The following is a 20,271-nucleotide window of genomic DNA, read 5'->3' as shown; positions in this document are numbered from 1 at the left end:
CCTTTCAGCTTTCAAAATGGATTCATTCAATTGGTACTACACATTCCTCACTCAAGCAACAGGTGTTCTTCAAGGGCAATTTAATTTATACAAACAAAATTATGCAAACACAATTAAAACAGAGTCACAGAATCACCAAGGTTGGAAGAGACCTCAAAGATCATCGAGTCCAACCTGTCACCACAGACCTCATGACTAAACCATGGCACCAAGTGCCACATCCAATCCCCTCTTGAACACCTCCAGGGATGGTGACTCCACCACCTACCTGGGCAGCACATTCCAATGGCTAACAACTCTCTCTGTGAAGAATTTTCTCCTCATCTCCAGCCTAAACTTGCCCTGGTGCAGCTTGAGACTGTGTCCTCTTGTTCTGGTGCTGATTGCCTGGGAGGAGAGACCAACCCCCTCCTGGCTACAACCTCCCTTCAGGGAGTTGTAGAGAGCAATAAGGTCTCCCCTGAGCCTCCAGGGGAGGCTTCTCCAGGCTAAGCAACCCCAGCTCCCTCAGCCTCTCCTCACAGGGCTGTGCTCAAGGCCTCTCCCCAGCCTCGTTGCCCTTCTCTAGACATGTTCAAGTGTCTCAATGTCTTTCTTAAACTGAGGGGCCCAGAACTGGACACAGTACAGACAATTTCAGCTTACATATCATTCAGGGCAGATGAGGCACCTACAGGGGTAAGCAGCATATCCTGAAGTTTCTAAGACATCCCCCATAGCCTGGACAATTCTGTTGCCTTTGATCACACATTTCTTAAACCAATGCTGAACAAGCAGCACAGGCATCTCCTCTGACAGATCGTGGGCTACAATCCTTAGAAAAACACAGCCTAAGTCTACAGTTACTTACATGTAAAAGTAGAAATCCTCTTCACCTGGGTGAGGTTCTGAGATCAATTCAATGACGCTTGAGTGACAATCAAACAGGACAGCCTCATTTATTCACTAGTGGCTCTCAAAACCCCAAGTTAACCCTCTTTCATCTTGCACTGCAACACAAAGTGTGGAAAACTCCTTTGATGAGGAATGTTCGCAGCTAAAAGGTATGGTGAGGACCATGGAGAATTGAGTGAGTATATGCAGGTCTGATCTCACAGTAGATGCAACTTCTCCTCCAGGAAACTGACATCATCTCTCAGGAGGCTGACAGGCTTGATAGGTTGAAGCTTCTTCTCTGAATGCCCCTTAAGGATGCAGCAGGTATGGGGCTGCTTGTGGGTAGTAAGTAGGAAGTAATAGGCAAACATGATGGAGGAGTCACAGAGGCAGTGGTGGAGCAGCACTGCGCAGGTCCTGCCCAGCAGAACGCACTGAGCTGCTGAACACCGAGGCATTCGCCTTTTGAAACAGAACAAGCATTAAACAAGTGTACAAATCTGTAATAAGTCAAACTTTATTGTAAACCATTATACAAGGGAATTACATCAGATACCCTTAGAGGCTTAAGGGAACGCCACTGATGAAACAAGACGGTCCAGACAGAGAATACAGCTGTTGGTTTTGCTCACATGGGCTATACTCTGAATCCACTTACAAACGCACGCAACATTCAGGTTGAGACGGGTACCACGCAGGACAAGAACACCTAGAAAAGAGTCCCTTTTTTAAAGATACTGCAGTTTTACTTTGTAAAACCATAGTAGTCATTTTCAGTAACTGAACTGGAAACTCTACCTAAAGAAAGTTTGCACGCCTATGCTGTAGATGTACTCTGACTCAATGCGGTTGGATTGATTCACTTTCATCACTGTTTTCTCCTGTAAAAAGCACAGCAAAGTTGCAAACATGGGTTAGTCAAGCACAGTGGCAGAAATTCCTTGTGATGCTCAGCTCTCAGAAGAGTGCGAGCCCACACCTCCCTCCCCAGGCACAGCCGGGCGTGGAGCAGACGCCTGGGAGGGAGTCACTTTGCATTGCTCTAATTTGCAACTCAGTTTCTGAGTTTTCCCTGAAGAAAAGCTATAGTACACTTTAGTTAGCAACATTAAGAGACAGCATTTACCTACTTAAAGTAAGAAGACATGGGGACCTGAACAGATTTAAAGCCAGAACTTGAAAACCACATATCAGACACCACCAGTGCTGTAAGTTTATGCAGAAGTGTCACAGGTCAGACACTAGAAACTGCTAATACATTGACCAGTTGTGGTATAGTCGATCCACACCCCGGACTCCTTGTCTCTCCTGTGAGCTACAACCCCTTTCTCTTACTTTGGCATACACTACACAGCTTACTTTCATCCATCACAATCACATTTTCTTTAAAGCACAGCCCGAATGAAACCTTTGCAATGAGCTGTCCTGAAGTACATTTACCAGGCATAAATTTGGAGCGCCAATCTGAGGATAATCCAAGCGTTATAATATTACTGGATCAATTCTTTATAAGAAAATCTGTGATTCCAGACTGTACTGCCAACACAGTTCAACGAACAGTAAGACATAGTGAAGCACCAGGCACATACTTCCTCCTCAGACCTACGAGTTCTTCGCACAAGAGCACTTGTCCTACTTGCACCTACTGCAGGAATTCCAATTCTCATCTTGCAAAGAGGAAACCTGCCCGTTTTGTATTTTCCATCTGTCTCTCTTAACTGAAACTGGGTTTCCTTTCTCTTCATTCCTTTTTATTATCTGGCTGAAGTCATGAACAGAATTATCATCTTAGTGGAGAAAGAGTTGTTTCTCCCCTCTGAAGATAGGCTCACCCTGTGCCTACTGTGCTATTTAAAATACTCCTGCCTCTTTGGCTCATAGTGCTTTACTACATCTTGCTAGGCATATTGAAGCCTCACACCAAGTGACATCTAAGCACTTAAGACAGGAAAAATCAGGCATTCCTACCCCTTTGTTACAACCATCTTCGAGACACTGCCCCATAGTGCTTCGCACTGTTTTTGTACTCGGTCAGCAAGCTTGAGGTCTGCTCAAAACAAATGTTTTACATGATTAAGGCCATAATTTTATGCTGACACTTCACAGGCTGAACATGAGACTGGAAATAATAATGTTGATAATTAACTGGAGAAAAGGAGGGAAAAGGAAGATAAAAACGAAAGCTCATAAATTTGTGTGCGCTGCTGGGGTACCTGTGATGGCTGAGGAGGACAGTGGGGGCTGTGCAGTGGTATGGAGCACATATTGAACAGCTTTACTTCACCATCTGAAACAGAACAAATCCTACCCTAAAAAACAAATGCTGATTTATGCAACATGGTCTAGTTGAAGATGTTCCTGCTGACTGCAGGAGGGGTTGGACTAGATGACTTTTCGAGGCTCCTTCCAACCCAGACCGTTCTATGATCCTGTAGGAGCCAGCCCTAGCTCTTAAATCCCTTTGGAAAAGTGGACTGTGAGACTATCCTGCCAATGAAAATGAATTCCTTGGAGTACTGTGCTTTAGGAGACATGCAGCAGAAACAGTCCAGAGAAGATGCAAGTCTCACAATCAATTAAAACAACTCCAGAAAACCCCAAAGCGGAGGCAACACTGATTAGGGACATTTCCCCACCCCCCCTTCCCTCATTTCAGAACAACTCAAGGAAGCTTCTGTTCTTGTTAGTTTCTAGATTTGGTCTAAAAGAAACACTAGTATTAGACTTATTGCAGTGATTACATTTCAGTGCACAGTAACAGAGGTCAGTGGCTCAACTAAACTCACCAACATTAGGTTTGGTAAAATGTCCCTTCTGGCAGCTGGGCACGCTGAGGTGTACCTGAAGCCTTAAGAACGTTGTGTTCACCTCGGCGGCCGAGCGGTGAAAAAGGAATGCTTGGAACGGTGAAAATGAGGACGGGAGCGCACAGTTCAGTATTTACTAAGGCCTAAGAACCCCTTTGCAGTGGTCTGGATAATAAATCACAGCAAGACCTAGCAAATCTATAAAAAATGTAGAAAATCTTACAAAGTTCTGAGCAGTTTTCCAACAAAACTGTTTGGTTTAAGGCTTGGGACATTGCTGATGTCCGGATACTACAACAGATCTGCAATTAAGGTACGTTGTCACCTTTCTGACACATGGCCTTGTCCTGCCCTAGGTTTCACTCAGCAGGGAAAGCTGTCAGAAACAATCCCTTTGAAAATACACAGAGCCAAAGGATGTCACGGAAAAGATGTCTGCTGGGTTTCAGATCAGCACTTGTTTCCAGTTATCACGGAACAGACACTGAGAATCACAACAGTTCTGTGGTAACTACTGGATGATACCTGTGGGGTTTGGGTGTTTCATTTTTTTAATGCTAAAAGGCTAAGCAAACTTGATGTAAATGAAACAGGAAATTAAAGCACATTAAATAGCAGATTGCTTTCCCAACAGAAAACAAGGGATGGCATGATTTGAGATTTGCAGCACAACTGCTTCCATTGGATCATGGCCCCATGTAAGGAAGACTATAAGAAATGTTCTCTCTTTTAGGTCATTTGAGAGGTATGCACAAGAGACTTGCAGAAATCATTTGAGTCATCCATAGATATTCATTTCACAAAGTAGCAACTTATCACAACAGATTTTTGTAATACACTAAAGTGCAGGTTTGTCAAATATGCCAACACAACCTCCCGGGAAAGAAAGGTCTTTCCCGAATTCTGAGGTCAAAAGCACGCTTAGGACTGCATTTGGAGTGACATTTGGCAAGTTGAGCAGTGACAGAGAGCTTTTCCCTTTGCAATCCCTTCGTCTTAAACCAGGACACAAGGAGGAGTAAGATTTACACTACAAATCTTTTGACCTGTTCTGCACAAAAAAAAGAAAGAAGGAAGTGAATTTTCACCCTTTTCTCTGACAAAGAGAATCTTTAAATACAGCTGTATGAAAATATAACTTAAATATAAAATAGTCAAATAGATTTGAGGAGAATTGGGGGGTGGGAAGGAAACAGAAAAATCTTTGTTCCACCTATTGGTTCCATAGGTACCTGGTAGCAAGTAAACATTTGTACTTAAAAAAATAACATTAAGTTACAGCTTGTAACCATAAACTGTTCTGCTCTAGGAATTATGCTGCAAAAGCCAGTTTTAGTAAGAAAACACACTCCTTTAATTTAGCTGACTCTGGTGCCTTTGAGAGAACATCTTAATCTGCATCACCAGTAACCACAAGCGAAGGATTGCTGTGTCTGTTTCCCAGGATCTTCTCTGAAAGGTCAGAGACAAATCCCCTCAGCTCGCAGTCCTCGGCCAGGCCGCGGCCCTTCCCAGGTGATGACGAGACATTCTTGCATAATTGGTCAGTGTGTCTGTAGTGCAACTGAACTGGAAGTCTTCCAACCCTTTGCATTCTGTTGGTAGACCTTGCTTTTGAGTCAGTTTGTATGAAAAGGGAGATGCAATTGCAACGTTAAAACCCACTGACTGAAGTTTTTGCCAGGAAACCTGCGAACGCACAGGCCGGGGAATGTGTCATACAGGCAGACCGAAGCGGTGCTTCTTCTTCTTAATGGGCTTTAGGTTGGTCAACCTCCGTAGGTCTTCCTCAGCGTCCGATTCCTCCATCTCGTCATCTGCTGAAATAAGGATCTAAAAAGAGATTACAGCTTCTCATCAGTGACATGGATCAAAGTCACACTCTCTCTTCACTCTACTCCCATGATTTTACCTTTTTAACGCGTGCAAAGCACTTCATTATTTGCTCAAGGAAGAGCTTACAGAACTGAATTCAGATTTACTGCCAGCACCATCAAAAAACATCCCCCATCCTATCTGGAACTTCCAGTAAGTTGGGAAGCAGGACATGTGTATTCATCTCTACTACAGCCCCTGACTCTAAACCTGAAGAGTTGATCCTAGCACCTCCAGAACTGCTGTTAAAATTAGAGAGAGAGCACACAGAAGCTGCCTACCACACCAGTAACATGGCAGCTGTTTTATTGCCACACCAATAGTACTGACTGTAATGCAGAGATCAACCAAAGCTAAACCACCCTACCTGCAATGACACCACCCATGCTTCAGGTGAACTGAAAACTGCCCACTTCATATAATTCAGAGTAAAATCATGCTGAGGCAAGTAATAATTCTTCAAAATCAGTTCCCTCCACCAGCTTCCTCTCACCTGAAGGTGTATTAACTTTGCTTTCAATCAGAACTGGCTGTTAGTTTTGTATTGTGTGAGCTGCTCTTCAGAAGCATTTGCAACAGCCCACCTGTGATGTTTAAGTATATTATCTCTTCTGCCCATCTGGATAGATATTAAGTGGTGCAACAGTGCCTTTTTTTCTTAACTGGTTTTCAACTGCAAATGCTAGGAGCTACTGTTGGAGGTGTATGCAAAGAAAAATCAACACTAAGTTGGCAGTGTTACAATGAAGTCAGTGGCACAAGGGATGGAATGGGTTGATGTTGCCTTAATTAACTCTACTTACTTCTGACTCTGACTCTTCATGGGATGCTGCTCTCCTGTATCGGACTTTGCTTCCATTTCTTGAATCTTGGCCTGCTTCCTTTTCTTCAAGTTTAGCTTTTGTCTTCCCTTTCTTCATAAGAAAATTATCTACCACCCAGAACATCAATGCCTGTTAAAGAGAAGGGGGAAATAACAGCTCAGTTTTCCTCAGAGTGGCATATCTTTGGTCAGTCATTTGAGTCAGTCAGTATTTGGACAGAACTAAGAAAACTTGGCAGTAATTGTAAATTGGCCAAACAGCTAAATCCTGTAGAGCCAAACAGTCATGGGGCTTATCACAGGACACAGCTACTTCAGTCCTTTGTAGGACAGAAGCAAATAAGAAAAGTAGCTGCTACTCAGTGGGATTATATTACATTATCACACAGAAATCTGACTAGTTTAGGCAGACATCTTAGTGCAAAGGACCAAAGGTTCTCAAAGGATAAAAATCCATGCTTGAACAAATTAAAGAAAATAAAAATAAACATCAGCAGCAGTTATTAGGTGCAAGGACACCACCATCTCTGGCTCTAGTCCCTAAATGCCAGATTACTGGAAGGAGTATACTTCGGGAAGGATGATTGCACACTTGCCCTTTTCTTCTGCTCCTTCATAAGCCAGCTATGGTCAGACACAGGATACTTCACAGTACAGCTATCCTTGGACCAACTGTCTCCTGAAGCAAATTTCATGGCATTTTATAACCTCCCTTTCAGTATTACATCCAGTCTACTGAAGTCATCAGCCCAAAGAAATCTATGAGACATTTTTGCACCTCTCCTGAGCCTGGTTGCTCAGCTCAAGATGGATTTCAGCTTTGTGAAATCAACCTATCCAGACATTTTATCCAATCCTCTTGAAAAATTCACTCAAGCATCGAGGTAAGGTACACTCTGCATGAAGGACTAAGGTTAATTAATACACAGCAGAAAGATACCCAAGTAAACATCTCACAGAAGTGTGCAGGTTGTACTAACGTTAACAAAGAAGGGCACTATCAGCATGACGATAGCCAGCTCCAGCTGGGGGTTCTCTATAGGATTCAATAAAGCTACCTGTGAAAAGAAAAGGACAAAGCTCAGATGATGGCAGCTTGTGCACACAGCAGTACTGGTAAGTGTAATTGTTGGTGCTACTGCTCCAGAAATAATTCGTATGAACCAAAAAAGGACAGCTTTGTAGAAATGGAAAGTCCTTATGACAGCTTGCCAGTTAGCACAGATAAGTAAGTGGGACAGGCAGGGAACTGCTGACAGTTTTGTTTACTGAAGTCTGAAGAGCTGTTTTAAAACCACCCCTAGCATTTTAGAGCTGTGTGCTCCCCAGAAACATGCTTTAAGTTCCAGCTTGATGAAATTTAAACAGAGTTTCACAAAATACACTTGTGAGGAAAAGACAGTTCCCAAAGTAGTCCAGAGCATACAACAGGGACTAACTGGTTTTAACAGGCTAGTGTACCATGCCCCAACACTTTGAATAGCATGGTGCGGAGTCTATCAAACTAACCATTTATCCAGTCAGTCGTCAGCAATGGCCTCAGCAATCCATTGCAGATTTCTAGAATTGTAGAGGTCAGCTCTGGCAACAAGGTGAAGCAAAGGAAAGGCTTTAAAATACTACAAGAAATTGCAAAATGGCTGTAAGCAAGGATGGAGGCATTAAGAAAAGGAAAAACCACTTAGTAGGTTCAAGACCATTCAGACAATGAGACCATGAAGTTTTATATATTGCAGCATCTCAAGGCCTCCAAAATATAATAGGCAAAGTATGATATTCCTGGCATTGGGTGCCAGAAAGCCTCATTAGCAGTACCTCAAGCAGGCTAAAAGAGCACACAGTTACCACAGAGTTAAAGAGCATTTACTGCAGGCAGTTATGCTGCTTGAGCCAAACCAATAAATGCTATTAAGAAGTGTATTGCTTTGCAGTTTTGACCTGAAATTCACTTGTCTATAAGATGCTAAAAAAAAAAGTACAAACCTCTTTCCACTGAGGTATAAGCAGCACTATAATGATGATGGTCTTCTCAAATGTCATGATCATTATGTACAGAGCACACTGGCCCACCCAAGCACTGCACTGTAGCGGGTCACCTGCAAGAAAAGGAAGGTTCCATGGATGCATAGGGTTGACTTGACTTCACAGCAAATGTCTCAGAAAAGCAGTATTAGAAAACAGAGGGCAGCTTGGCCCTCTTAAAGGGCCTTCTCCAATTTCCTTAGCACTGCTCCTTCCCCTCCCTCCCCTCCCCTTGTTACAGCTTTCAAGAAGTCACAGTTAGAAACTGAGTATTACAGGAGATATGCCTCATTCAGCAGTACCTGGTTAATGAGCAGTGCTACACAGTGTGATGAACACAAGACAGGTACTAGCTGCATTACATTTGGTTCTCATGAAATTGTTATTTTTGAACTTTTACCATGAAGCATTAAGATTCTTAAGTGAAACATAGCTGGGGAAAACTTATTTCCCTTCAGTCTAAGGGATAATTTCTGCTGTTCTCCCTAGGCTACCCCAAACATATTCTTCCTCTTCACAAAGTCAGTTACCATAACTAACTGATCAGAGTCGAAGCAACAGGTCCAAGAGCTGCTATGAAAAACATTAATTGAACAAAACATTAAGATCACAGTTTCAATCTGAACAGATTCAAAACTCTGCTGCACCCCATATGTGGCAGAGTGTAAACCTGCCAGGACAGAATGAAGATCACAAATACCTGACCACAAAAAACTTATATAGACTACTATATGCTATTAAGGGAAGAATAAGGGGAAAAAAGGACTAAAAAGGACAAAGCTTTGCAGGTGATCTTAAAGCCCCACTTCACTGGAAAGCCAAAGGAAGCTTTGAAGAGGGTGTTAGCTCTTCAGTCTTCATGACAGTCTTCTGTAACATCTTCAAAGGTAGCTTAAAACTTTTAGCCTAGGGATGAATAATGGGCAGTGGAAATCCAGATGCCTTTATGTATTTGTAATGCATAATGGACAGTTGCTGCTTCCTTTTCTGGAGCAGTTCTGAAAGGCTTTCTGTATTAATACTTCATTAGAGTCTTGAGACATACTGTTGGCTGCTCAAATGCTACAAAGAGAAGCTGATAAATCAGACTGGAGTCCAAAAGAAAGAAACTCTTACTGAAGTTTTACAGAGAGAGGTAGTGATCAATACTGAGAGGACAATGGTTAAAATGCTCAAGTTTTACAATTCTGTACTGCAGTTCAGGGTTTCTGTTGGGGAAAAAATCCCAACAAAAGCCAATGTGACAGGGGAAACATGAGTATTTCCAAGTTGAACAACTGTGATTCTTCAGAAAGTATAAAGACTGAGTTAGAGTTGAGAATTCCAGCAATTAATATCTATACTCCATATTTTGATTATTTCTCTAGTCTTAAGTAGCAAATGTGGAAAAAAACAACCCACAGATCTAGCCTTAGTTACAGACTTGCCACTGAAACTTTACCACTTTATTCTAATCTCTCTTCTAAGCAAAGGGAGGCATAGCAATTTTGCTTCTAGGCTCTGCAGTGTGCCCAGGCAGCCAGGAGGGCCAATGGCATCCTGGCCTGCATCAGGAACAGTGTGGCCAGCAGGAGTAGGGAGGTCATTCTGCCCCTGTACACTGCACTGGTTAGGCCATACCTCGAGTCCTGTGTCCAGTTCTGGGCCCCTCAGTTTAGGAAGGAGGTTGACTTGCTGGAACGAGTCCAGAGAAGGGCAACAAAGTTGGTGAGGGGTTTGGAACACAGCCCTGTGAGGAGAGGCTGAGGGAGCTGGGGTTGCTTAGCCTGGAGACAAGCAGACTCAGGGCTGACCTTATTGCTCTCTACAACTAACTGAAGGGAGGTTGTAGACAGGTGGATACTGGTCTCTTCTCCCAGGCAGCCAGCACCAGAACAAGAGGAGACAGTGTCAGGCTGCGCCAGGGGTGGTTTAGGTTGGATGTTAGGAAGAAGTTCTATACAGAGAGAGTGATTGCCCATTGGAATGGGCTGCCCAAGGAGGTGGTGGAGTCGCCATCACTGGAGGTGCTCAGGAGGAGACTTGATGGGGTGCTTGGTGTCATGGGTTAGTTGTTTGGGTGGGTTGGATTGGTTGATGGGTTGGACACCATGATCTCAAAGGTCTCTTCCAACCTGGTTTATTATTATTATTATTCCAGCTCTGTCACATGAGGTTGTGTGTTCCCAAAACCTGTGAAAGTCTGCACTGAGTGCTGTGCACTGTCACCAATGATTGCTTTGTTCCATGATATATTTTTGCAGGGAGGGTGCTGATTCAGGAGATTTTTTTTGTTTGTTTGGGGTTTTTTTGGTACAAGAGTGAAATTAGAAGTTGTGTATATTAAATTCTAGTTGAGGGCTTTTGTGTGCCTTACTGCATCTACACAATTACCTCTCAGCTCTAATGACAAGCAAGTAGAACAGTGATGTTTCCCACTTTGAATTTACCATGTCTTTTGATAATGTTCCATGAGAATCTTTATAGGAAAGCTGGGGAGTTACAATCTGGATGGGTGGATGAACAATTCTGACATACAAGAAAGAAGCTTTTACAGTGAGTTTAAGCACTGGAGCAAGTTGTTCAGAGGAGTTCCTGAAATCTCAAATTTTGGATAAATTAAACAGGACTGGGCCATGCCCTGACAATCTGGTTTGGCTTTGAAGTGAACCCTGCTTTCAGCAAAAAGCTGGATTATGAGAAATCTCAAGACCCTTTCCAAACCTATCTTCTACAATTTTAGAAACTCTGCAGTTCAAGGGAAAAAGTAGATGCTAATAACATCAGCACATCCAGTAGGCATTCCCCCAGAGTATCTGGGACATTTGTATGTACAGAGTTTCAGTACACAAACTCAGAATTGGAATTTCCAATCTAGTGATGAAAGCCATAAAACTCTAATCTCATTGCTAAAGGCACTAATAATCTTTCTTTAATTCTCACTTTAGAATAGAAGCAACAAGGTTGGAAAAGACCTCAAAGATCATCAAGTCCAACCTGTCACCCAAGACCTCATGACTACAAGACCATAGCACAAAGTGCCACATCCAATCTCCTCTTAAACACTTCCAGGGACGGCAACTCCACCACCTCCCTGGGTAGTACATTCCAATGGCTAACAACTCTCTCTGTGAAGAACTTTCTCCTCACCTTAAGACTAAACTTCCCCTGGCACAGCTTGAGACTGTGTCCTCTCATTCTGGTGCTGGGTGCCTGGGAAAAGGGACCAACCCCCTCCTGGCTACAACCATCCTTCAGGTAGTTGTAGAGAGCAATAAGGTCTCCCCTGAGCCTCCTCTTCTCCAGGCTAAGCAACCCCAGCTCCCTCAGCCTCTCCTCATAGGGCTTGTGCTTGAAGTCTCTCCCCAGCCTCGTTGCCCTTCTCTGGACATGTTCAGGAATCTCAATGTCCATAAACTGAGGGGCCCAGAACTGGACACAGTACTCCAGGTGTGGCCTAACCAGTGCTGAGTGCAGGGGCACAATGACTTCCCTGCTCCTGCTGGCCACACTGTTCCTGTTTTTACACCTATCATGTATAAATTACATGTCTAGGGTAAACTACCAAATCAGTAGAAATCTTGTTACTGCAAGCAAAGCACATTAAGGCTGGAACTGAAAAATTCTGAATGCTCAGCAGTGAGAACTGCAGCAGCATTTTTTGAGCATGCTGGGCAATGAAAAGCTGCCCTGTCCCAGGGTGTGCTACTGTTGTCAACCACTCTGTGGAAGCACAGCTATAGACAGCACTTGAATGGGACACCTGTGATTCCTTTATCTTGTAACTTCTCTCTGTTCTTCAAATCCTGTGAAATTTCCTGAAGATGCAAACTCACAGAACTACTCCAAAGTGAATTTTAAAAGATTTTAGAGTGCTATCCCACATGGGTATAAGCAAACCATTCTGCAAGCCACAAATGAAGAGCTAGAGGGAAAAGAGGCATCAAATGTAACATTTAAGCTTTGCCACGTGAGAAGCAAAGACAAGCAAAGAGACCACAGCAAGATTTAGTTTCCAGAGTTCATTGTCAGCAGGAGGGATTTGGTCACCTGTTTTCCTATGCACAGCAGCTAAAGTAGCCTCAGACAAGAAGGGAAGGGGAACACAGGGAACATTCCCTTCAGTACAGATCATGACTGCTCTTCTCCTCTTTATGTACTCAAGTACATTAACCGATTCTGCACTTCTATTAAAACCCAGCTGCTGATGTAATGAATCTGAAGATACAAAACTGAAAATATGAAGACACATCTAATAAACTTGAGAAGTTCAGGCAGAAAAAAAGCCCTTGAGGGAGCGCTGTGCTGCTTTGGCTGTAAATCAGCGTGCAGCACTGTTTTGCTGTACAAACACCAACCATTTACCAGCGCTGACATTTTGGTATCCATTCTTTCCTTGAGGCATTTATTTTTAAAAACTACCCTCCATATAAAGAAGAGGCTTTTAAAACCAGCAGGACACTGCTATTTTTGTGACAGCTTCAAGTAATGAATCACCAGGGATCAAGTAATGGAGCTAAGAAGGGGAATGAGCTCACAGTGAGAATTAACTTGAGACAAATGATTATTTAGGCTCCAGAAACACAAACAACATCACTCAATCACAGGACGACACTTGGGTTGGTTTTTTTGGGGGTCAGGGGAGCTTGTTTGTTTACCTACACATGCAAACAAACTGAAATCACACTGATCTCCAAGCTGAAGGCTTAACTGCTTCAGATAAAACGCCACACATCTTCCATACCTTGCAAAGAGCTGACACCTCACCACTGATGTACGCTAAACATCCACGCTGAACTTCAAAATACTACCTTGAAACACCCTTGTGACCCCACAGGAATGCATTTCAGCCTCCTCTTCCACTCAATTTGATGATTTTAAATAGTCTCATGAAAAACGAGGTTTTCTGGTGTCAAAGTGAGAAATTTTACATCAAATAGCAATGTGAGGGAGGGATTCACTTCAGAAACAACAGCAGTGCTCAACAGAAGAGGGCAGCAAACAATCCAGTGCAGCTTGTCCTCTTCAGACAGTTTTCTTACATAGGGGCCAACCCTACTACACAGACTTATTATTAAGAACTTCCCACCTGCTCTCTACTTCTCTTCCACACAATAAATGGGAGCAGATTTGGAATATGCTTTTCAATAGCACTTACAATAGCTTGATTAAAAAAAACCCAACACAATAAGGCCAGGAAAGCAGATTACTGAAGACAGAGAAAACAGAAGCAGATACAGATAACAAAGTAAGTCACTAATAAAATCCATAGATTCACAAAATGGTTTGGCTTGGAAGGGACCTTAAAGATCATCTAGTTCCACCCTCCCCTGCCATGGGCAGGGACACCTTCCACTAGACCAGGCTGATCAAGGCCTCATCCAACCTGGCTGATACCAAATTATTATCCAATTATCTGGTATTCAAAAAGAACAATGATTTATACCATGGCATACACTGCTTACACAAAAAGAATAAATACTTGATACACAAGTTTAGATATTTCAGATGTCTTAACTCCAAATGACCAATGAATCAGCCACAGACCACCTCTGCAGCAGAGCACAAGTAAGTTTCATAGTTTCATTCAGGGTTGGAAGGGACCACAAGGATCATCTAGTTCCAACCCCCCTGCCACGGGCAGGGACACCCCACACTAGACCAGCCTGGCCAGAGCCTCATCCAGCCTGCTCTTAAACACCCCCAGGGACGGGGCCTCGACCACCTCCCTGGACAACACGTTCCAGGGTTTCACCATTCTCATAGTGAAGAACCTACTCCTCACCTCCAGCCTGAATCTCCCCACCTCCAGCTTCATTCCATTCCCCCTAGTCCTATCACTACCTGAGATCCTGAGAAGTCCCTCCCCAGCCTTCTTGTAGGCCCCCTTCAGATACTGGAAGGCCACAATTAGGTCACCTGGGAGCCTTCTCTTCTCCAGACTGAACAGCCCCAACTCCTTCAGTCTGTCCTCATAGGACAGTTCATTTGTTGATTTTAAGAGCTCAAGTAACTGCAGCCACAGGTGCCTCATAACTGTCTAAAATAAAACCAGGTTTGTTTGGGAAGTTAGTAAGAGATAGAGACAAATTTCAGGAGGAAATATATTTCCCACATTGTCCCATCCTGCACAGACCATTTTATGTTAAAAAGACATTAAAATGGGAGAGGAGAACAGATCACATGAAAAAAACAACCAGGACGCTATTAGGAAGAAAAGCACTCATGTCAAATATTGGATTTTAAGTACTACCTATAATTGTAACAGATAAACCAACCAAGTTTTTTTTGCTCTCAGTGGAAAGGCAATTTTATATGGGCTGAAAGCTGCTCAAACATTTTTAAATGGCTACAAGCCAAACCAGCCATCAGAAAAAGGGACTTTGGGCAACAGGTCTCAAAGCTCAGTCAGAAGGTGCAGCTTGGCAATGTCTCAGCTCTTTCCTTGCCCTTTTTCCTTCCCTGGGCATTGGTGCTTATTTAATCCCCTAGAGTCCCAATTCTTGGGACTGATCTGGAGGAACTATTTACTTTTCTACATATAGTCAATTTTCTGATGAATCAGTTCCCTGAGCAGTCAGATGTGCACCAGTCCAAGGAAAAGAGTGGAAATATTGCACCATGGCACATGGGAAAAAACTCCACATAAACAGGGTTGTGGCAGTGCTGATTTATACAGCTTAAATGGTCATAAACTGTATCCTAAAAGATACACATTTAACATGACAAAAAATGCCTTAATGGTGTAGGCAGTTATTTCTTCTAAGACAGGTGCTTGTCATCATCCCCATTTTAAACCTCTGACATTAACACACACAGCAATTAAAGCTAATTAATGGTAAAATTCCCAAGCTTTTAAAGTACTTCAACTTGGCACAGCCTTTATTCTTTTTATTCTTACTGTCAGCCACTTAGGAATATTAAAAACAAAGAAACCTACAACCCCAAAACACCTACCAATGATAATTATGGAACTGCTATGAAAGTTCTCACTTTGTTAGGCAAACATTCTAATAATGTTTTGTGTCTGTAGGGAAGAGCCACAGCTCTCTTACAAGGCAGCCTCTCCTTCTGTTCCTAATTCAAGGAGCTTGAGATAATTTTTTTGGTTTAGCATCTATATAGAAAGATCTTCTGTTCTCAACATCCAGACAAAACAGCCTGAAAATAAGAGGTTGAACAGAATCAAATGTTGATGTTGAGTATCTCAGATATCCCACCACGTCTGCACAACCACAATTCCTGCAGAGCAGTGCACTTCTGTGGCTAGTGCAACAGAAGTCAAACCCCACACCTTCATGTGAACATGATTTCACTGAGTCTATCCCTTTGCCTGTACAAAAGACATGTCATTTTCATCAATGATACAAGCCCCACATACAGGAGTTAGAGTGACCATTACTTGAGGAGAAGCACAGCCCTTCTTGCCATTCCCTTCACTCAAGGCATGTGGGTGTTTACTTTAAAGAGGGCTGGCAGAACTCTTAACCCGTATCTTCAGACAATGGCATGTGGTTCAGTGACAGCTTTAATAGGACATGGCCTCCCAGCAATCATTTATTTTACAGTGTTTCAAAGTAAAACTATCATGCTGTTATTTTTTCCATGAGATGAGCCAACAACATAATTTGTTCGATCATTCCTAAAGCCCAGAGTTCCAAACTCACTAAATGCTTAGAGACTTTCTGAGCTTCCTAAGAGGAGGTGCATGCCAAGATACAGAACATGAAAGAACCCTTATGACAAGTTGAAATAATGGAGTGACCACTACAATCATTGTGTGAAGATTTTAAGATGAGTTAGCTCCTGAGTGAAGCAGTCAGACTCAATTCAGTGCAAGAGCAGAAACATGTATTACCATATTCTCCAAAGCGAAGGGACTCCCACTGCTGCCATTCCACAATGCTGCTGACCGCGCGAATCCCGATGTAGATTAACAGCATTCCTAGGGTGGCATCTAGCAAGAAGTTGATAAGGTACCTGAAAGGAAAAAACAGGAAAGAAATGAAGGAGCAAGGGTCCATTTTCTAGAAGTTCAGTGTATTTTAACACCAAGATTGAGAAAAGATCTTGCATGCATGTTGAGAAGCCAGAATCTTGAAAACAATCACTGACCCGCTGCTGTAGTTACAGAATTAGGCTAAAACTCAAATAGTTTAGGAAAGTCTCAATGTTTAATTTCTGTCCTTAAAGCTAAGTGCCACTCTGGAGCATATTCTATAGAAACTCTAATACTCATTCAATTCTTTTAAATTAAAGCCAGATTTCCTTTTTACCATTGCTCAGTTCACTCAGCATGGAAAAACCTCTATTTGAATAAAACCAAAGGAATAAAAGGAAAAGTTAAAGACACCTTAGGGAACTGGAAAGTAAAAAAGCCCAACCTAACCCACTTACATTCCAAGAGGCACAAACACCACAACTAGACAGTTTTTCTTGTTAAGACATCCCCTCCAGGGCTCAACAATAACAATGAGCAGTGGAATACTATGTCTGGACAGTCCAGTCATGACCTAGGCTAAGTTTTCTTCCTAACACTAAGCAAGCTAAAAGTGATTCCCTGCCCTTCAGTTCTTGTCCAATGTGAAATAACCAGCAACAAGCCTTCCCAGAAAAAAACACACCATCAAACCAAAATAAACCACCCCTTGATGGATGCACACTGCTGCACTACTAGTTTTATGGTTTCAAGATCTTCTGGGATTTTACCTATGCTTCAAGAAACCAGAGATTACCACGGGTCTCAAATGAATTCTTAAGCTTATTAAATGGTGCAGCCAAAACTCAGAGCATTTTTTAAGTCTGTTTGATTTATTTACTACCACTAATTTTAGCTGAACAGAACAGCTGCTGAGAAAGAACCAGTGGTAAAGCACACAGCAAACCCCTGCTACTGAGATTGTTACTTGGCAAGTCCAAATATGTAAGGTGAACTCTACAGTCTATGGGAGCTTATCTGCAGGGATCACAAGATGTTAGGGGTTGGAAGTGACTCTGGAGACTGAGTCCAACACCCCTGCCAGAGCAGGGCCATAGATTCTAGTGCAGGTCATGCAGGAGTGCACTCGGATGGGTCTTGAAAGTCTCCAGAGAAGGAGACTCCACAACCTCCCTGGGGAGCCTGCTCCAGTGCTCTGTGACCCTCACAGTGAAGAAGTTAATTCTTGCATTGAGGTGGAACCTCCTGTACTGTAGGTTATATCCCTTGCCCCTTGTCCTATCACAGGGTGCAACTGAGCAGAGCCTGTCCCCTCCCTCTTGACACCCAGCCCTCAGATATTTATAAACATTTATTAAATCCCCTCTCACTCTTCTCTTCTGCAGATGAAAGAGAGTCAAATCCACGAGAACAAAAGAGTACCAGAAAGGGGAAAGCAAAGACAGGACACATACATTCAAAACAGTAAAGGAGAGGCTGTTTTGACCCTGAAAATCCCATTCAAGAGCAGCTCAAAAATAAAAAAGCAGCAGACAAACCTTGTTTCAGCCAACACCTACCCAGAAACTTTCTAAAAAGATCTCTATTTTCTAATAGCTTTGTGTCATATCAGATTTTGAATGATATTAGACAAAGATTAAAATCAAGGATCGGTGTTTGGCAGTGGAAACACAGCAATTCCAAGCCTACACGAGTCATTGGAAGGCCACAAGGGGCTGCTGTAAGCCTGCAGCAGGAAGGCAGCCATCGGGAGCAGGGAGAAGAAGAGCTGTGCCAACACCTATTGCACATCGAATCGCGATTCACAGCGCAGGCCAAGCATGCCTGGCATTCCCAGCACATCAGTCTCACTACACGTGGGCAACAAGCCGCCTCGGTGCTGCATTAGCCCTGTTCCCGTGCAACTGCTCCACCAGCACAAACACAAACAAGTTGCCGCCACTATGGGATAAACGCATCTGGCTGAGAGTTCAGCAAACAAAAGGCTGGGGGCTCATACAGACTACCCAGCACACTGAACAGGGCCAGCTGAGCACCCCCCACTAGAAGAGCACTGTTTGCTTTTATTTAAAATTCTTCAAACAACCACCAATCTGTCGAGGTGTTTTAACAGATGTTTTATCAGCTTTGATATGATCACACATCTGCCTGCATTACAGCACCACATTCCCAAGCTAACAAATGGCAACTTCCAACTGTACTTCCTCCCACACTTTGAAGCACAACATTTTCTGAAGCACAACATTTTCTGAAGCACAACATTTTCTGAAGCTCCATTTTCTGGCTGTGTTCTGAAAACAATGCACAAGCTACAAAAGAAAGAACAGAAAATTCTCCATGGTTGATCTTGCTGAGTAAAAATATTAAAGTCACAGACAAATATTGCTTTTAACTCACTGATTTAGACCCTTGCACACTTTTTTCCCCCCAGGAAAGGGTAAGTGGCTTTGGCTAACACTCCCTGATAGTTCTGCTAACAACAAGGATCCTTGTCTGAGGAACTATGCAGCTCCACACTGTAATTTTTGTTATCCTGAGAACACTGAATAGCAGTTCTCTGCCTTACCCTCTTGCTTTTTGTGTCATGCAACACATACACGAAAAGTATTTGACAACAAAGTTATGTGGACTACATTAAAACATGTAGAAGACATGTAAGAGTGCATTATTCCTTTGTTTTGAAAGCTCAGCACTCAGGACAAAATTACTTCTGATTTTAAAATACTGTAATAAACTACTGAGCTTTAGGTTTAAACTCTGGCAAGTTCAGATGTGCCTTGGTTTGCTTACCTGAACATACACTTCACCATATAAAACCAGAATTGAAGTCATTTGAACCTTCCAGTTTTAAAAATCTATCAGGAAATTCTTAAATCAGTAGGCAAGGGAACTCCTACAGTGATGTCTGGTAGGTATTATTGGAGCTATTGTGATTATAACTTAAACTTAGTTAGTATGTTAAATGCATTTTCCTTACTAAGACACTTCTTATTTAGAACCTGTGGTGAAGCAGTGTTTTGCTTGTGTATTTATAGTATGCAGGAGCACAAAAGAAATGGAGGGGGTAAGGAAAGTAGCCCAGGCTTGTGAAAAACACAAGCATACTCCTTGAGCTGCACTGTAGCTCATCTGTTTACTAAAGGATGACAGTGAGCAGATGCCATTAAAGGAACTGCACTGGGTTTACAGGGGAAATTACCAGGCTTTTAGAAGTAATTTCACAGCTTCTATTACCAGAAATGTATAAGCTTCTTTTAGCATGAGCCCTATCAAGAACAAACCCAAACAATTACCATTTGCTTCAGAAGCAAATGTAAAGAGCCTGATGGGGTCTTAGTCATAAAATCTTCAGGTTTAATATACTACAGTGGCATGCTTATCTACTTAGTCACACTGCTCCAAGCGTGACATTGCAAAATTAATTCTGGTACTAACTGCCTGGCTCCTGAGCAAGATGTCCTGCTTTGAACAACATGAAAATAATACTGCAGCACCTAATGTAGTTTTCAGAAGAAAATCCAAGCATGAATGATTTTTGTTAAGTGTCACTGAAAGCAACCTGAGTTTATATAGAGCCTTGCTTGCAGCCTTCAGTGCAACTGGAGGTTGGTGTACACAACTTCCTGTTCCTTTGGCTCCTAGCACCTCCTTCAGTAAACAGCCTCATGTTACACCATGCATCTCAAGTCCCTGTTCATTAATTGGAGAGGACAAAGTAGTAAGAGTCTACCCACAGTCTAATACACCTACATACAGACGAGGAAAAGCTTCCCCAGGTCCTGACAGCTGTGAACTGAAAGAACATTACCATGCTCCTTGATTAGCTAAGCTTAAACCGCAGGTTTTTGGAAGTGATTGATTTTTACCGTGAAAATTAGTTTCTCAGCTCTCTCTTGCGTTATCATGCACATGCACCATCAAACTCAACTCCCAAAACTTCCATACAGACC

General features: G+C 42.7%; 1 protein-coding gene across 1 annotated transcript in view; it reads right to left on the bottom strand.

Annotated features, from left to right (window-relative positions):
- Positions 1 to 1,371: 1,371 nt before the first annotated feature.
- Positions 1,372 to 20,271, bottom strand: part of STIMATE (STIM activating enhancer) — a 43,890-nt gene continuing 24,990 nt past the window's right edge. The window contains exons 4-8 of the mRNA XM_068157872.1: positions 16,241 to 16,362; positions 8,365 to 8,477; positions 7,362 to 7,439; positions 6,362 to 6,511; positions 1,372 to 5,516 (exon numbers count right to left, since the gene is read on the bottom strand). Of these exons, the coding sequence (XP_068013973.1) occupies positions 5,400 to 5,516; positions 6,362 to 6,511; positions 7,362 to 7,439; positions 8,365 to 8,477; positions 16,241 to 16,362 (580 nt within the window). The 3' untranslated portion in view covers positions 1,372 to 5,399. The remainder of the gene's footprint in view (positions 5,517 to 6,361; positions 6,512 to 7,361; positions 7,440 to 8,364; positions 8,478 to 16,240; positions 16,363 to 20,271) is intronic.

This window comes from Melanerpes formicivorus, unplaced genomic scaffold (genome assembly GCF_026170545.1).
Source record: "Melanerpes formicivorus ecotype bairdi unplaced genomic scaffold, bMelFor1.0.p_v2 SCAF_38, whole genome shotgun sequence".
In the NCBI taxonomy this organism is placed as follows: Eukaryota; Metazoa; Chordata; class Aves; order Piciformes; family Picidae; genus Melanerpes; species Melanerpes formicivorus.
The sequence above is the reverse complement of the archived record's forward strand: the minus strand, read 5'-3'. Positions and strand labels throughout refer to the sequence as shown.